Below are 20,074 nucleotides of genomic sequence, written 5' to 3'. Positions count from 1 at the left end.
CATAGGGGTCTGTTTATAAACTAGTGAATTTTACATCCCCATATTCATTACCTGGTGGAGAATCATTATTGCTAATAAAACGCATTACCTTGGAAGATTCTCCACCAACAAATGTTTCAGTGAATATCAGATTCACAGCTTTAAAAATAGACCCCATTTTTTATTTTATTAAATAAATATAAAACATTGTATATTAATATTATGTATTCTTTAAACCAGCCACCAGGTGGATCTATCTATTTATACTTACTTCCTGTTGTAAAGAGATTTGACTACAGAGCTCAGTAGCTCAAGGTGAAAATTTTCAGTGGGGAGGTGCTAGCACCCATAGTGGAAAGAACAAAGTGAGCTTTTTTTCTTGTAAATTGTGATCTACATTTGCAGCATTTGTTACAGGTCCCGTTCATTTTTTGTCTCTACTCTGCTCAAAAGCCCAAGGAAATTGCTCTTTTGTGCACACCTAAGCTCAGCTCTGTAGCGGGGTCACTTGTTTCAATGACTGCTGTCTACATGAAGGTTTACCTCACTTTAATAAGATTTTATCCTATTTCCTACTATGTCACTGGGACAGGAAAATAGGGGAATCTTCTCAATGTGACAATGAGAAGATGTGGTGAGGATATAGCCATATTTTAATATCTATAAATCTATATGAATGTATATTTCATTTTTACAGTATACTCAGGGGGTCACCTTATTATTTATTCCATGGTTGTTTGTTAGGATAATATGCATTAGGTGCGGCTGATACAAATCACCTATTCTTAAAGCTAATCTCCAGCCAGATATAACACATTATTATTATTATTAACACATTATTACATTATTACAAAATGTAATACAACTCTGTATTAAATAATTCATCTTGGATTCCTGAATTTGACTTGATGCAGTTTTGTAGAACAAAAAAGAAGCAGCACAAAGAGCCAGCTGATAAGGAACATTCTGTTAGAAGGAGAATGCAATGAATATGAAAGGTGAGATAAGCTCATCACTCTGCTGCTTCTCCATCATTGTCCAATCACAGCCTGGGGGAGGGGCAAGACCTGTAAATGTTATTTAACTGCAGCAGAAAAAAAAACAGTCTCCTTTCCTGCCATGAAGGGATGTGCTGTGTGGCATGGCTGTGTAAATCTCAGGACAAATCCTTTGATAGGGTTAGGGCTTGCCCAATGCTCATCTTTTCATTTAAAGGAATTTACCTGGGAGGTATCTTCCCCTACGTCCTCTGCGCTTCCCATCAGTCATATAATGAGACTCTTGAAGTCATGATTAAACTGGTATATTTTCCCAAAAGCCGGGATGATACCGGTATTAGCAGATTAGATTTTTATTACTGCGCTGTGCTCCCCGCCGCTGTCCTCCAAACAATGTGGAGAACCTAAGATTTCATTTAGATCTCACTGTTCAAACAATGACTGATCCCGTGGAGCTGGGCCGTGCTGAGCACTGGTGGATTAACCGGCTGGGTACTGGAAAGAGTGGAACGCTGGGATCCAGCCAAAGGCGAGAACGCTCAGCGCCCGTCTATCAGAGCTCACATAGGAAATTGGAAGGCAGATGAGAGATACAGAGCGGAGTGACAGGCGGCGTACGTCAGGAGAGCGATTGGAAGTCAGACCACCATGAAATGCCATGACAAGAAATGTACTGGGGAATGATAAGTGTAAATAATGAGCCGTCAGATGGAAGGGATGATAGGCGGTAAGTGAGACAACAGTATAGGTTGTAGGCCTGGAGTTTAGAATAGAAAAAAAACTTCATTTCATTATTTTAATAAAATTGCTTTAAAACAAAACATTTCCCTGAAAACAATGAGTAGGAAGATATCGGTCAACAAGAAACTGAAGAAAAAAATTCTTAAAAACTGGTATTCCATTATCCAGCTGATAAGAAGCAGAGTGATGGAAAGATGAGCTCATTAATGTGCTGCTTCTCCTTACACAGTCTAGCGCAGTGCTTCTTGGCCTTTTTAACATAGGGGAACCTTTGAAAAAACTTTGAGATCTTCAGGGAACCCCTTCTAAAATTACTATATCTACAGCCAATAGTACTAGTATATTGGGGTGGTGGTCAGTGGGAAGAATGCCTCTTACATTGCTGACCATTGGGAAGAATGTCACCCCTACAGATATCAAGAAAGATCATTGGTGTCAGTAGTAGGTGACATGAGAGGCACAAATTGCTTATTGCTCAAAAAATTCCTAGCAACCTCAGGAGGAACCCTGGTTGAGAAACGCTGGTCTAGTCACTGGCTTGGGGCAAAGAAGAGACCTGTAAGTACTACTTACCTGCAGCAGAGAAAAATCTGGTCTCCTGGCCCGCAGGACTGGGCTGTGCTTTGCAGTGGAGTTGTGTAATTTCCTGAACTTCATTTCATTTGTATTGATCTGTTTGCCATGAATTCAGCTTTGAGAAGTTTACCATTAAAACCAACAGCAGATCTAGACCTATAGGAAGCTATCACCACCTAAATATCTTAAAACTAGTCCAGCCATTACCTTTCTAGCTTCCCTATTGGTTACTAAGGTCACCCACCAAAAGAGCCACCCAATAGGAGGCTAGGAGTTTGGAAGGGCTATGTAATGAGCCCTACTTAAAAATGTCAACCTTTTGGACCAATCTGTTGTATTCACTAAATGTATTCACTAAAGCCGTCATCATGTGTGCTTTACTTTGTTACCTAAAGTATGTACTGTTTGGGTCAGCACTGACCATATGGTGAGTCACTTCCCTATTTTTAGCCCCAGTACCCTATGTAATGTGATTCTTCCTCTGGTATTCCCTTCCCTGTCGGAAGGGAATTTAAACAAAGGTAGTAAACTTACTGTCATGCTTGGAGAGGCGGATCCTGTAAGGGGCGCTATTGCTAATAATGGTGTAAGCCCTGAAAAAGGTCAAGGTGCAAAATCTAAGCAGCAGCCTGGTCTTCTCTAGCTCCTCTAGTGGTGAGGATGTTGTGATGCATGCTGCTGCCAAGTTGGATAGGACAATACGTAGTACCAAATCAGCAAGTGGGAGAATAGTGGGAGAAAGCCGGGGTCAAGGCAGGCAGCAGACAAGAAAGGTCAGGAACAAAGCCAGGGGTCAATTGCAGATAAATGCAGAGAATAGACACAGGGGAACCCTGGGGACACATAAAATGACATAAAGCATAGGTGACACGGGGTCACCGGAGACACGGGAACACAGGAGGCACAGGAGACACGGGGGTCACCGCAAACACAGAGGAACACTGGAACAGCAAAAGCAAACAGGCAGGGAAACAACGGACTGGGCGACAAGGGGTTAACACAGGAGGTGGACTGGTGAAGCACTCAATTAACAGAAGGGTGTATATGAATTGCTCAGCAGTGGTTTTTACACTATTCTTATAGTATTGAGTGTTTTCAATGTATCATTCCTTATGCAGCAAAATGTGTTACTTTTTCAATTGCTTGAACACTGATTTTAAAACATTTCAGAAAAGGGAAAGCAGGTGACTTGTTGATGAACACTTACAAAATGAGATCACAGATACTGCTATAGACCTCCCATTTCTTCCAATTATCCGAATATATTCCTGATAGACTAAACATATGGGGGATTTTAGTATAATAAATCCTCCGCACTCTATACCTGGAATGTAACTCAAACGTTACCTAAACCTTCACTTTCTAGAAATCATTGCCAGCAAAATCATTGCAATCAGGATTTTGCCCGCAGTAAAACAGAACATTCATTTATCATTTTAATAGACAAAGATCTCTGCTCTGTACATTTTTTAAAATAACAAAATAAAGGTTAGATTTCACTCCAAGCAAAAGCTTATAATCATCCCCAGCTCTGAACAAGCCTAAGTATGTGGTCACAAAATTTGTTGGTCAAAGTCAACAAAAAATTGCCTTTAAAATTCAATTGGAAAGCTTAACTACTTTTAAAATGTTGTTTTTCAGTTTGGAATAGAGTAAGGAGGAGTTAAAACTTCCATCTGATTCCTCGTTGTGTCCCCATTGGGGAAATTTACCAGCCTAGTGACAACATGTTAACAGAGCAGAAAGTGAAATATCTCTCTGATAGTGACAGAAATAGCAACATAAGCATGTTTTTTAGTAGCATGGGGAAGGGTAAAATATTGTTTCTGTTTTTTTTGCTAGCTACCGGTATGTTTTCCTTTTCTGGTTACACTTGGCTCCTTTCTTGTCCTGCTGTCTCTAGGTCAGGAAGTGAGGAGGAATGTTCTAGATGGAGGGATGTTTGCATGGGCATCAGTAAAAATAAATTGACAAAAGTTCTAATATTTTACGGTCTATCAAAAAAACACAAACAATTTTAGCAATAGATCTATATCACGTGGTGGAAATTTTACATTTTTTTTTACCCTTGAAATAATTTTCAGGTCTCAATTTTTTGAAGGATCAATGGAAAATAGTTCTTAATTGGTAGAATAAATGCTCACCATACAGTGATGCGTGGATTAGTTCCTTTATAGAGACCTAACACGTATATATTTGGCTCTACCAAGTGCTGTTGGCCCCAGGTCTATGCACAGATTTTTATATTGGAGCCACAGTCCAAAGAACCTCTAACAACCTTTGGAGGAACCCTGAGGCTCCATGAATCCTTGGTTGAGAATGGCTGATCTAAATTACATACTGAACAGCATTTTTCAGCTGTTGATGATTTATTAGTGCCAGCTAACCCTAAGCCTCTAGTACCATAGTCGAACATTTTATATTTTTGATGGTCCATAGCTGATAGTGCTCTTTTCCTGATAAAGCTTCTATCCTTAGTCCTAGAGGAACACCTGCCTGCTGGGTAACGTTGTACATGGTGGCTTCTTCTGATTATCTAAATGTTTCCATGATGACTTGACTCTACTAGCCAACAACATAACACATTAAATCTAATGGACTGCCCACACAAAGTCCTATTGACTTCATAAAGTCCTAAAACAACGGGGCGCCATTGTACAAAGACCCCAGGCCCTTTTCAGCCAACAGAGGCCACCACGAGAGCTTCAGGTCAGTTCTGTCCTCCGTTGGTCAAGTCCAAGACTGGTAAACAACCATGTGATTACCAAATGAATTTGTTATCAATCACATATACTGTATGAGTTTGAAGGTTTGAAGATGGAATCCTAGCAATCCTAGCTGGTATAGTTTTGTTTCAGTGTTGAACATCTACAATAAGGGATCATAATAAAAAAATAAAATGCCGTTATAGCCAGGAAAAGTAGGAATTTCCATCCATTTCCATTCTTTCTTCCAGGAACAAAAGCTGCTGGACTTTATAACAGTGATGAGGATACAACTTTATCACTTGAGGTTCACAGAGAGTCTCTTCTTCCCGGTCTAAAGTTCCCATGTCTTGCTGGTTGTAAAGTTGCTTTAGGTAGTGATATACTTCCAAGAATCCCTCTTCTCCCAAGAGCCGGATGCAGTTTCTGTAAATGAAAAATTTAAAATACTTTTAATACTCAGTCACTTTGCCTGTTTGGGAGGTGCTGGATCGCCAGTAATGTGCACATAATAGAAATACAATTTTGCTATAAATGGGCCAAGACATGGTGTTTCTTTAAGGGTAGAACACCACTATTTTAGAAATATGGAAGTGGTAGGCACTGACCTTCTTTTAGGTATAGCTGTGTGTGCTGGTTTTAGATGAATTCTCTCCCTGTCAGAGCAAAAGTATCAGCTTGGTTACAAACTTGACAAGGACCAACCTGTCTTCTGCCTGCTCTTAGAGCTGAGAACTGAGACACTGATGGAGGAGGATACAATTTACAAAGCCTTGAGGTTTTTTTAAAACAACCTTTGTGTTATAATATTTATGTTATTTATACTGAGCCAAGCCATTAGTTAGGATATACTACAGCCTGACCTGTCTTGCAAAGAGAAAAAAAACACTAATAAATAATAAAATATCTTTCTGAGTCAAAGCTGGGCTGGTATAACCATCAAGAGCAGACATTTAAGCTACGTACACACTTCCAATAATTATCGTTGGTAAACGAACGACGAACGATCCTGCACGATATCGGCGAACGATCGTATAGCACCGATCCTGTACATGCAGATAACGACACGATCGTTCGTAGATATTGTACACACAATAGATGCGATCGTTTGAACGATACAGGAAGTGACGTGCAGCACAGGAAGTGAACGAACGTTCGTTCATCACGCATGCTCAGACCATGGACGATCAATGAACGACCGTACACACGATAGATGGTAAACGATTGTCGTCCAATCCGATCCGCCGGTCCGGTCGTTCATTTCCAGCGACTATTCTCGTTCGTCGCGTCGTTGGTTACTTTTTTTACGAACGATTTTTGACCAATCGATCGTTCGTCGTTCATTTCCAACGATAAAAATTGGAAGTGTGTACGCAGCTTTAGAGTATTGCATAATATTATTATGCCAATGATGACTGTTACTCTTTAAAAAATTTGTTTTTTCCTGTAAAATGTGGTGTGAGCGATGTCTACTACTACAGCATTTCTCAACTTTTTTTTACCCCTGATTTAACCCATATAAAGACAATTTATTAGGGGTCATTGGTAGGCATAAATTGGTAGTCAGTGAAAAGAATGCCCTACAATGGTGGCTAGAATACCACCAACAACTAAAACCATTATTGGAGTCCTTCATTTGGGTCTACCAGATGGTGTTGGCCCCAGAACTATACAGGCATCATCAATGGTAGGTCAATCAGTCACTTTTGAGGACCTCCTTGCAACCTTTGGAGGAACCTTGGGGTTCCACAAATCCTTTGTTGAGAATGGCTGGCCTAAAACATAGGATAAATAACAAGTTTGAGGAACTCTTAGAGCCCTCTAGAAAACCTTGGGGTTCCACAGAACCATTGTGGAGAATGGCTGGCCTAAAACATAACATACCGAACAAGATTGAGGAACCCTTAGCAACCCCTGGAGGAACATTGGGGTTCTACAGAACCATGATGGAAAATGGCTGGCTTAAAACATTACATACCGAACAAGATTGAGGAACCCTTAGCAACCCTTGTAGGAACTTTGGGGTTCAACAGAACCATGGTGGAGAATGGCTGGCCTAAAACATAACATACCGAACAAGATTGAGGAATCTCTAGCAACCTATGGAGAAACCTTGGTGGAGAATGGCTGGTCTTTCAGCACTACTATCCCTACCCTACCGAAGCAGGAAGATTTGGCTGACTTTATGTACAGTAAGTCTGATGGTGGTCTGATTGCTAATATAAGTCAGACCACCCTCCAAATCCAATGATAACTTTTCCATTGTCTGGTCACACATGCCTAATCCGACAATTTCTGTACAATCTCCTTTAGATTAACCAACAACTATGTACCATGATGTCCCACCTAAACAGTCCATTGAAATATTATTAAGGCACCTCCTGTTTCGGTAAACCTACAGGAGATTGTACTAGAACAATGAAATGTGTATGGTCAGCTTCATATCATGACAGTACTATAGAAAACAAATCTGTAATACACTCCTGGCTCAGATTCCTTTTGTTTTTGTTGTTTATCTTTTACTTTTATTATTCTTCAGGGCCTATTTATGTTTTTAACGTGTATGAAAGTATCAGCATGTGTACGGATCTTGGCCCTGGCACCGTGCTGGTGATTGCTTGTTATCTGATCCACTCTGTTGCACTCAGCTGTTTTAATGACACCGTATGTCTTCTGTGACCGCAGTATTTTGATGCATTAGAGGAAAATCGTGTCCTGCTGCTCGCGTGATTCTCATGTCTACTACCTTGTAAATGAAGACAGATTTCCTTGTTCTACAGGTATAACTAAAGTAATTATATCCGTCTTATGCCACTCTGCAGGGAAATGCCTCGGACTTACTTATGACGGGACATTTACACTCTGTACTATTTTAACTCTGACCTCAAAACTGAGAGAGTCTTGGGAAGATGTTGTCTTTCACTTTTTCACTTCATTAAAGCAGACCTATCACTAAAGTTTTTACATTATATATTAGGGTGGTGAACCCTTTCAGGGAGGACCTGATTTTGGGCATAGAAGGAGCTTTCCTCAAATGTAAAAAGAAAACCAATCTCACGCATACGAAGGGAAATGGGCACATTTTTAGGAAGGAACATTACATGATCACAAGCTGCCCAGTACAAGATTGGGTGATATACAACGAAGGAGGAAGAAAATGGCAGCACTTGTTCAGTCCATGCCGGAAAGAAGAAGGAAGTTGAGGCGGGAACGACTGGACTAGTATCTCAGAGTAATTGATCACTTTCCTCCTTTAAAGGTATGTGTCAATTTTTTTTTCCCCTTTAGTTGCCCTTTAAAAAAAGTGTTTGAAAGTATAATGTTTTTGCTGACTGTAAATTCCTGCCTTAAGTACTGAAAAGCTCCAATTCCAACCAGCTGGTTTTTTGAGCCAGACGACCCTGCCAAGTGGTACAGTTTGGGTAGGTGGTACTATGGTAGGTTTTGATCATTTGCATTTCTTTCCTGCAGCCATAGTGATACAGCTTTGTCAAGACAGTGATTAAATGTTGAAAAAGATGTGGTTCGCCAATGAGGCCACCACAGTGCTTTTTTTCTGCAAGTAGAAAGAGAAGGAGCTGAGCTACCGGTTCATGAATGTTAAGAAGGGTTTGTTGAGTTGACTTAGACAGAACTTTGATGCTTCTGCTGTTAAATTGAAAATTAATTCCCCCACAGTGCCTGCTGCTACATAGGTCAGTGAGGGCTTGCTTTAAAATCTATTACTGCTTTTCAGTTTTTAGTTTCAGTTGTCTGGTAACATTTAAACTGTAAAGCTAAATTCCAATCTCCATTACTTACACAGTTGTACATGTTACTTTCTTGTTCTGAAGGTGTCTATTCTGAGTTCACTGGACACTAAAGCTTTCCACACTGTACATTAAAAGATGCAGCAAGTCAGAGAGTGCCCTCCTCATTTACTAGAGGATGACTAGCATAATTTATCCATTTCCCCAGCCTGGCCGTCCCTGGCCCACCCCTTTTCCTTCAAAAGGTTCCTTTAACATAATGGACAAATATACCATATTGACATATTCATAAAAATAGAATAACAACTACTTTTCATTATTTGCACAACTCCTTCCAAAGTCAGCCCTCTGCTTGTACCAGGTTTTGGTTCTTGCATCAGGTTCTGTACAGCACTCTATTGACTTATCCCACCTGCAATGATCTGCCTGCCTGACCTGAATATATCACTGGGCCTTACAAAAGATATTTAATGACAACGTAAAGGTTTTATTTTATTTTGAATTAGCATATTGGCATTGGTGGTGGGGGGAATGAGAAACCAAGAAAAATAGAAGCAGATCAAACTTTAAAGAAATTCTTCACAGTCTGATCTATCCCTGGCTATTAAACCGGCACTGACCATGCCCAGACTTTTTGCGGTCACCAAACGGTCAAGAGAGGCTCCATGATTGGGGCAGAACCCAGTGTTCAGACATCTCACCAATATTACCACCATCAGATAAAGAAAACCATTGTGTGTATAAATACAGCGGAAGTTTGATGCTGATTTTGAAGCTTTGTACTTTCCTGAATTCTGCCCTAGAATAAACTATTTTTCTATTCCAAGAATCTATAGCGAGGCCGACATCTGAATGCAAACACTGTTTTGTGGGGGATTTAAGGGAAGAAGCGAGTTAATCTGATCACTGTCACGGATGCTTTCCTATCGCTGTGTGTCACCACTACAACCCTTCAGCTCTGCACTCCAACAAATACAATAACACATGTAGGGATGAAGCTGCCAATAGGAGGACGGGTGTCACCGGGAGCCAGCATGGCAGCGGGAACAGGACTCAATGTGAAATGGAAAGAGATGAAGCACAAGGTTTAGGAATAGAAAAAAGAATGAGATACAAGGAAAAAAACACCAAAGGGAAATTATAAATTCAGATATTCATCCAATTCCACAAAATGTTATCATTTTGTTGAAAAGAGTGGCGTAAGTATTTATTTCCTTTCCCTGTGCTTTGACAAGTAATTAAAAAATGTATTGAGTATGTACAATAGTTTGCAGTTACCTACCTGCTGAACATTCATGGTTAGTCTATACATTACATTGTCACCCACAGACCCATGCACACAAAGGACTCAGTGGAAGAAGGCTCCTTGGGGGCTGGACATCAGAAAATCACACTTATAGCATGGCATAAAAGTCTGAGAAGTCTTATAAGGGCACTTTGTAGGATGGGCAGTGTTTTTGTAGAGCCAACAGGTGCCATAGTTAAAGTGGACTTCTCAGTAACTTAAAACTTTTCTCAGTAACTTTAAAGCCAACATGAATTATCATGTAATATAATATAATGTATTGTCAGGGAAGAACTGTGTAGTAATAAAGTAATAAAACTGTGTAGTAATAAAAAAATACCTGGAAGGGAAAACTTACACATTACTTACTTACACATTACTAGCATGCAGTTATCAAGGGGCATAACTGTCACCTTAGGGGGTTACAGGGGGTATAGGGACATGGCTCACAGGCTGCAGCATTGTCAATAACGATTGCGTCCCGCCCATCGTGTAAGTAAGATTAAAATATTCAGGGCTGCACTGCAATCTACTTGTTCGGTGTTGCAATATGGCAGATGGATCTCTCCATACAGATGATGAGAAAGAAGAGTACACTTTCTATCTTATTCCTATCAAGCACATCCCAATCATTGATGCTTATGGTGCTTGGCTCCCAGCTTGCTGTGCAGTGATAATGTAATATGGACCAAGTGGTATGGCGTGTATTGGTGTCTCCAATTTCTGCATCTTCCATTTGTGCAGAATTAGAGCCCCTTAGTGGGACCAGTATTGATGAGGGCCTACCACATTCTCGGGGCAGATGGAGTCATCTCGTGGTCTGGCCCAGTAAGGATTACATCTTGCCATACCACAGAGGCTCAGTGGTTAGCACTCCGGCCTTTGCACCGCTAGGTCCCGGCTTCGGATCTTGGCCATGACACTATCAGCATGGAATTTGCAGATTCTACCCGTGTTTTCATGAATTTCCTCTGGGTACTCCAAATTCCTCCCAAATTCCAAAACATGCAATTAGGTTAATTGGCTTCCCCCCTAAATGACCCTAGACTGTACTAATGACATATGACTATGGTAGGGACATTAGATTGTGAGCTCCTTTGAAGAACATATAGTGACATGACTATGGACATTGTACAATGCTGCGTAATGTGTCGGCGCTTTATAAATACTGTGTAATAATAATAACAATAATAATACCTATACACCATTTTTTAATGATTAAAGTTTCCTTTAAGTGGTAATAAACATAATAACCAGGAGTGTAACTATGACCCTGTGGCCACAGCAAGGGCCAGGGGATGGGGGATTTATCCAAACTTTTGCTGGAGGTCCACACATTTGTAGTAAGGCCCCTGGACCTATAGTAGAAATTCTAATTCTAGGCCCACTTTAATAACCATTTTTCTCATTATGTAATAGAAAAGAACAAAAAGTACAAAACCAAAAAAAACACAAAAAGACAATGGGGGGCATAAAAAGAGACTGACAAAGGAGGGCATAGGAATAAAGATGAAAGGACACAGGAGCTAAGGAAAACATAACCACACAACACAAGATAAGAAGCACTGGGGACACCGGGAGCTGTGTTTATTACAGAGAGACGGCTGTGACAAGAACAGGAAACGTTTTGTGTGAAAATAACAGACGGCGCGCTCTCTGGACTAGCAGAGAGATCCTGGGTAACACGCTCGATGGGCCAGGATGACAGATTTGAGCTGACTCATTACATTCACAAGAAATGTTGGGTTTGAAATGCATGAGAGGGGCTCTGAAGACTCCATCAGGCTTGTCACGCATTTCACAGCAACACAACCGTGATTTGTAAATGAGATAAATGGAAATGCAACACTCTACTGATTCTAACCAACAAAGACTGTAATGTACAAATCTGGAACGTTGACAACTATCACAAGTGTGGAGGTGCTTCCTACGGCAACAATTCAGGATTCCAAGTTTTCATCACTTGCTAAGAAAATACATCAAAGGGTCTGTGTTCATAGGGTTTTGTGTATCAGATGGTTTTGTGTTACCATTTTCTACCAGAATGCAAAACCCACTTGAAACAGGTCACCTGCAGGTCAAATATTCTCAGAAGCATCTCCCACTGATGGGCTTGTTTCTTATGAGTGTGTAGCGCACTTTTTCAAATACATTTGCATTGCTGTTATTATTAATATTAAAGGTACTGGTTCAATAACTTTCTATCTTTTGAAATTACATGAATGTGTTAAAGCGTCTTCCAGATTTTAGTGCTTGGGTTCGGATCTGATTGAACGTTTTCTTAGTTTTACAAAATAGTTAATGGAGACTAATGAGTACGTGAGCTGCATACTCCTATCTCTAGTTCTTCCCTACAGAAGCCCACATGCCCGATCCGAGCCCCCTGGGCATTAACCTTGCTGACACACTGAAGGGCAGGCTCCCTGCGGTTGGCAGAAAATTGCGCTGTGTGATAAGGAGCGGCAGCGGGGGCTCCCTACAGCCTGAATATCTCAAACATCCCCCTGGGGAGCCTGGAACAAGGAGCAGTAATTTAATTCCGCTCACTGTCCGTGCTGTGAAAAGAAAAACCATTAATGATTTTTTTTGGCAAGAATAGTTCATCTATACTTTACTTCCTGCCAGCTCCAATCAGAAGATCCAATTTCTACACTATGAACGAACTTTTGTATCTAGCTGTTCATGTGACTATTAGAAATGTTGTAAATTATTGGATTGTAACCTTAAAGCAGAACTAAACCCAAAAACTAACAACTTTAAAGCAGAAGGCACAGGAAGTGTCCCATCTGTGAAAAGATGACCTTACCTTCCTGAAAGCAATTTTCTAGTTATACTCACCTGTCCCCGTTCTGCCATGGGCACCACCACCTTTTTTCTTCTTCTCTTGCTGCTTTTGCTCTTTAGCCAACATGATTGGCCAGACCAGGACGACATGACTCTTGCACCCATGGGTTCATTCAGCCATTGGGGAAGCCAGGATGCACCAGGGTTTGCCTTGCATGGCACCAACACTAGATACCATCAAAGAGATACCATGACGTGTCCTTTCAGATCAAAGTGACACTCTCTCTCTGCAAAGTCCATCTCTTTACCCCTATACTCACCTAGCTGTCCTGAAGAGGGGAAGAATACTTGGTACAATGAGGGCAAATGGGCTACTTCTACTGAAGCCAATTCCTAGGCCTGAACATGGTCCCATGACCAGAGGGGTAACATCACTGCTCCCTTAGGTTGCCTATATAGCCCACACTCAAAGGTTAGACTAAAGGGATCAAGGGATGGCCTTTGCAGACACATTGAGCTAGGTGACCATTTCCCTTTAAATAATCCATTCCTACTCCCTCCATATAATATTAGATGAATTATTTTTATTTTTGTCTGCAGCAGATTTTTCAGTCTTGACCCAGCGGTGAGGTCTTTAGTTTTATATGGACATTGAAATTATTTAATTGCTAAATCACACTTTCCAAATTATATAAAAAAACATAATAGGAATAATATTGTTCAGCTGCAGAAAAGAGCCGAGCCTTTGTATTACGCACACAATACAGATCTCTGCCGATGAATAAAATCACAGATCTGCGCTTTTAAATCAGCATGTGTTCAGCATCAGAGAGTAGAAGCGCTCTGCTGACATACATTCACTATCATTGTAACGCCGCTTACAATGCAATCAATGAAAGGCACTTCAGACACTTCGCTCTTGTAATTAGCAGAAATGAAAGGCCCCATAAACCAATATCCATTTCTTTTTTTAACTTTTTGTACTATTCTTGAAAATGTGAGAAGAACTGGCAATATTGGGCTTTATTGGTTTATTTAAAAATGGTTTTGTGTGCTTTTTAAATAAACTTGGTGTCCTTAATGGGAATGTAAAGTTTTTCAATAATATCTTCGTTTTATATAAGATATATTTTTGGATATAGCTGTGAGTTGGGACATTTAAGGAACTTGTAAGTAGTCCTTTGGTCTTTATTGTACTAGTTCTCTATTATGTGAAAGTGGATGTTTTTACTTATAGAGCACATTTTTTATTGTTCATCCACAGGGGCCCTCAACTGAAGCAACAAATAGGCCCCTAGCTAGCATCATCCCCCACCTCTTAGATTGTAAGCTCTTCGGGGCAGGGTCCGCTCCTCCTCCTGTGTCACTGTCTGTATACGTGTCATTTGCAACCTCTATTTAATGTACAGCACTGCGTAATATGTTGGCGCTATATAAATCCTGTTTATGATTATTATTATTAATAATAATAATAATAATAATAATAATTTAATGGCTTGCCCAGTGCCTCTATCACTCCATGCTCCGGAATCTTCCTGAACTACGAAAACCACTGGTGGCTTTGGGGATGGCAGGGCTTTTTTGGCTCTGCCTCCCTATCAAAAGATAGCAAAGTTTAGGCAGGGGTGGCAGCAGACTTCAGCTTTCATCTTGGTAAAGATGCAGAGATGGTGGAACCTGCAGAGGTGGATGAGATTAGGAAGCAGCTTTGCATAATGATACAGCCCTAGTTAGTGGTGCCAGCTGGACCCCCATCCCCAAGCCCCTATGTGCAACTGTGGGGGTTACAGGAGTGTTAGCTACACCCTTTAATGAACATCTCCTACTAATAAATAATACTATATTTTATTATAAAGGAATTTAAAGTCACATTTTTTAGTTTTGGATAGAGTATAGAATGGGACAGTGATGCAGGAGGAGTTGAGGACCCTGACCTGAAGAGCTTACAATCTAAGAGGTTGGGGAAGCAGCACACAATAGAAGGGGGATATGGAATGGTGGGAAGTAGTGAGGGTTTTAAAAGACAGAACAAGACGGGTAGGTGAGTTTGAGAAGGTGTATTTTAAGGGCTCTTTTAATAGAGCAGAAAGTAGTAATATCAAAAAAAGGACGAGGAAGACCATTCCAGAGAGTCCGGCCATCCCTATAAAAGTCTTGTATCCATGCGTGTGATGAGGTTTTGAGTGAGGAAGTCATTAGTAGGTCATTGGAGGAGCAGAGAGAGCGGGTGGGGGAGCAGTTTTCTATCAGGTCACAAAGGTAAGTGGGACAAGAACTGTGGAGGGATTTGAAGGCAAAGCACAGGAGCTTGAATTTCCCATCTTTTTCCCATCAATTCCAATCATTTTCTGTCTATGGTAACCAGGTAAAAAAAGAAAACTGTGGTGGTTACCAGTAGGGGCTATTTCTGACTACAACTACATCAGCCACATATACAGATAAAATACATTTGCTGTGTAAAGCCTTTTTATTTCTGTCCATCTAGTCCTATATTAAAACAGCTCCGGACTGGGATCGGTGATGGAACTTGATCTTTATTTTCTGCAGTTTTATTTTCACATCTTTTGACTTGACAGGGAGAGGAGAAGTAGAACACTGATGAGCTCGTCTGTATCTTCTCTTTTCTCTCACCTCCTCATCATTCTTGTTAAGCTTCATCACACCTGACAGATTCCTTGTGCTGCTTCCCCTCCCCTTACTCTGAACTTTGCTATACAGGCTGTGCAGGGATAGCAAAAGTCTGATACTGGGTAATATGCAGATATTATAAAATAATTTATAATTGTATTTATGACCTCGGAACCTTTTGTAACTGCTTGAAGTTCAACTTCAAATATACTTTCTCTCACTTAGGAAGCAAGCATGCAGAATAAAGTGTGATAAAAGTTTTCCCCATCCTCGCAGCAACTCAGAGAACATTAAAACACAATGGCAGCGTCCATGAATCACCTATGAGTCCTTTAACAATGTTAAGGAACAAATAAACTCTGATTTAGGTTTGGAACTCACTGGCATTTATGTATCTGTATATCTCTGGACTTCACCTGACTCAGCACTCGGACAGAAGAATAGCAAATATATATATCTGGAATATATCTTCCAGTGCAATGGAGATCCTTTATTTTGCTTTTTTCAGCATCTCTTGCTTTGATTCATTACTTAGAGAAAGTAGTTATTTTACTGGTGTGGTCACCATAGTACATTTATTGCTTCTTCCCAGCATTATGGCCATCATAGTTTATTTGTTTCTTCTTTTCAGCACCTTGGACAGCGCATTTCATGTGTTATGGCTTATCAGCACCATGGACAGCGCCTTTGGTTTATTAGACCCATCAGCACCACACATGGATATTGTAGCTCCAAGCTCAGGACAAAGAATATTAATTTAAGAAGACGTGCAAATCATTTAGTATGATGGACCGAGAACCCTGATTCATCCGTGTATTTTGGGACCATAGACAGACTTCTATTTTATTAGCACTTTCAGAGCCTTGATCATTCCTGCAATTTTATAGATGAGTATTTGTCAGGTAAAACCCCCAAGTCCCACTAAAGTTTAGATATCATTTGATTTTGAACAGTCAGTTTATATTGGCTGTTAAATCAATAATTTCCACTCTTTTCCAATCCCCTCTTCATCCTGAAATCAGGAGCTGGTGGGGGTACTTGAGAACCAGAATGAAGAAGATGACCATGGGTCATTGTTTATTACCTTCAGTCCTAAAGGGTCCCCATCTGTAATTTTCATAGTATCATCATAGTATGGTAATTATTGAGCAACGACAAAGAATAAAATCGAACTACAGCCAATTCAGAAGGTTTTCTAAAGAGGAATAAGTTATGGCCAAGTGATGGGTATCTCACTTCCTAGATTGAAAGCTCTTCGGGGCAGGGTCCTCTCCTACTTCTGTGTCACTGTCTGTATCTGTCTGTCATGTGCAACTGCTATTTAATGTACAGCGCTGCATAATATGTTGGCGCTATGTAAATCCTTTTTATTAATAATAATAATAATAATAATAATAATACAGCTGATGGCTACAGGAACAGTAATAGAATCATTTTTAGTGTAATGAATGTTCTGCGTGTCTTCCTGCCTGCCTGGTGTCATAGCAATAAAAAAAATAAACAGGTCTTGACCTACGCTGTAGAAAAGTCTATGGGATTTGAATAGATTTGGGTTTGTTAGAAATAAATAAATGCATATTCACATTTTCATCTTTAAATCTGCAGCTTTTGTTAATAGAAGATCTGGTGATTTTACCAGGAAGTTCCCTGTTTGGTATTTCCTGGTGTGGGGTGACAAAGTTTTGTCTAACATTGTTTTTCTGCATTCCCTGTCTTCTTATGGAGACTACAAATGGCCAGTTTATCACACATTAAGCAGACATGGCCCACTGTGGTTATTGTTAGGAACGTGACTTGAGAAATCCCAGCCACCGCGTCGGTACATGTGTACGGGAAATGGCTGCAGGGCATGGGTAGCTCAGTCTACAATTTTCTGCATATGCCAAGCTGAATGAATCCCCACACATATGCATGAGTCCATTCGTGCCACCATGGCCAATAAACATGGTCAAAGCTCCTGAACCTGGAAGAAGAATAAAAGAGGATATTGGCGCCAACGAGGGAGCTTATGGACTCTTAGCGGAGTTCTCCACTTCAAATAGAGAATGAAGTTTTTCTTTTAAAGTAAATCTGTCATGACAAAAGTATGGGGCTGCCAGTACTGACTTCCTGGAACTGTTCTTTGCCTAGCTTTGCCTTGAACTTGCAATCTTTACTAATGGAACAAGCTTGCAGTTCCAGAAGTCAAAGTCCTTCTCTGCATACTTATCCTAGGCAAGCCATTTAAAGAAGTCCGAAGGGCCAGCTGGGAAAGTGAAAAGCACAAGAGTTCAGAAATGGAACATTTATGTAATCAAAACCCCAAAGCATTATACATTTTAAAAAAGCAAAGAACCTGAAAAAGAAGTAGTGATGATTTTGTATGTTGCATAATATTTGCACCAATATTAATAAATCATTTTGCATTCATTTTAGTGATGACAAAGACAACATAATCCAGAATTGTTTAGTAGAAATAAAGGCTGCATTGAGTAAATAAATATTAACAATGTAAAGTTTACAAATTGCCTGTGAAATACCAAAAAGTATGATACCCAAAATTGTACAGAGGTGCTAATATAAACTAGGCATGGGCAAACTACGGGGCGTTGGGCTTTTCTAATTCAGCCCGCTTTAACGCATAATTTATATCAGTTCATACAAACATACAAACATCTATCTGATACTGACCCAGCTTATCTGTCAAATTTTAAAGCTCACTGAGCCAAAAAGTTTGACCACCCCTATATTAAACCTTTAAAGCTGATCTAATAATAGCTCCAGAATTATTTCATTCTTCGACATGCATAGGAACACCTAATACATGTTCTGCAATTATTATTACTTAGACAAATGCACCCAAAATAAAGGATGCATAATTCAGGAAATGTATTAGCACATCCAGAACCATGGAAAGACTCCCTAGTGTGCTGTACTCCCGGCACAATATCTCATATAGGGATGTCACTGTGTGAGCCATACAGTAATCTGCACTTGTAAGGAGTAGAATTAAATAAACAGTCTGGATCTGTCTGCATCTGTGCAATTATTCATCTCACTGCAATCTATTCATTTCCAACCAGAAGAAAGTGTTTGCTTTCTAATCGCCTCTCTCATATTGAATCCACCATGTAATAGTTGCAATTATTCTTTTTTTTTATCTGATATGATACATTCTTCTATTCCTAAAGAAGAACATGGAATAAATCATTCAGACTGGAGCTTCTTATATATTTTAGATAACACTGAGTTTAGAGCTTCTTCTTATATATCTTAGATTACACTGAATTTAGAAAGTATTTATTTAGGAGTAAATACAAGCAGGAAATCTGACCCGAGAGATCACAGCAGCTGAATGAATGAAGACATGCAACATATTAACCAAACAATATAGCACATCTTGTAAATAATGTAAGTATACTTACTTTGGCACCTTACAGTATTCTAAATGCACCAAAATGGACATGAAATGCTCACCAGATTTAGAACAAATAGATTTATTACATAAACTAGACATTGAATGTATTCAGAATATATATTATTGTGATGAACAAACGCCTCCACATAGCTTTATCTCCCAGGAGCATTGCTCTGTGTGCTCAGATAGAAACTGTATATCTGCTTATAGAATACTAAGATGAAATGAGAGGACGGCGAGAGTTTTATATGTCAATTTTTGGAACACACAGGAAAAGATTTACAAAGGAATAATATTGGGGAATGAATGCAGAGAATATATACTGAAATGGAAATGTACAAAACTTAAAGGGTCAGTTCACTCAAATGATGTTTTAGTTTTTGGCAGTGCTTGGCAGATAAACTTCTTCTATGTTGTAAATAACCTGTGCTGTACATGGTACTGGTATGATACATAAACCTGATGACCTGTCCATGGTTGTAATATGGTCCATACACAAGATACTTTTCCCAGGGTGCTGTTATGGGTTATAAATACAAGGCACTGCCCATGGTGCTAATATGAGTACTAAACCAAAGGTGCAACCCATGGTGCTGATTTGGGTCATAAATCAGAATCACTGCCCATGGTGCTAATAAAGGACATACATTACATTCACTGCCCATAGTGCTGATATAAAGAAATAAAGTAGATGCACTGTCCATTATGTCAATATGAGATATAGATTACATGCACTGCCAAAGGTGCTGAGATGGGCCATAAACCAGGGCATTGTCAATGGTGCTCACATGGGACATAAACTAGATGCACTCTCCATGGTGCTGATATGGTCCATACACCACATACTCTTTCCATGGTAATGTAAAGGGATATACATTTAAAGCAATGCCTAGGGTGCTGATATGAGACATAGGACCTGAGAGCTCACCAAGGATGGAGAGGATTCACATCCATCAGTGAAGCTGGGTGATCCAGGAAAACCGAGAATGGATTTCTTAAAAGTAATTTGCTATTTGTTGGCAAATGTTTTCAATCCTGGACCAGATCCTGGAGTTGGATTACCAAGTTTCACGGATGAAAGTGTATCCTCTCCAGCCTTGGAGAGCTTTATTAAACCACACCCATAAATCTTATGCACTGTCCATGATGCTGATATGGGACATAAACCAGATGCATTGCGCATGATGCTGATATGGGACATAAACCAGATGCATTGCGCATGATGCTGATAT

General features: G+C 39.9%; 1 protein-coding gene across 1 annotated transcript in view; it reads right to left on the bottom strand.

The window, feature by feature from the left end:
- Nucleotides 1-3,798: 3,798 nt before the first annotated feature.
- Nucleotides 3,799-20,074, bottom strand: part of LOC140338480 (serine/threonine-protein kinase Nek11-like) — a 161,017-nt gene continuing 144,741 nt past the window's right edge. Inside the window, exon 15 of the mRNA XM_072422716.1 lies at nt 3,799-5,425. Within this exon, the coding sequence (XP_072278817.1) occupies nt 5,200-5,425 (226 nt within the window). The 3' untranslated portion in view covers nt 3,799-5,199. The remainder of the gene's footprint in view (nt 5,426-20,074) is intronic.

The sequence above is a fragment of the Pyxicephalus adspersus genome, chromosome 9 (genome assembly GCF_032062135.1).
Source record: "Pyxicephalus adspersus chromosome 9, UCB_Pads_2.0, whole genome shotgun sequence".
NCBI lineage: Eukaryota > Metazoa > Chordata > Amphibia > Anura > Pyxicephalidae > Pyxicephalus > Pyxicephalus adspersus.
The sequence above is the reverse complement of the archived record's forward strand: the minus strand, read 5'-3'. Positions and strand labels throughout refer to the sequence as shown.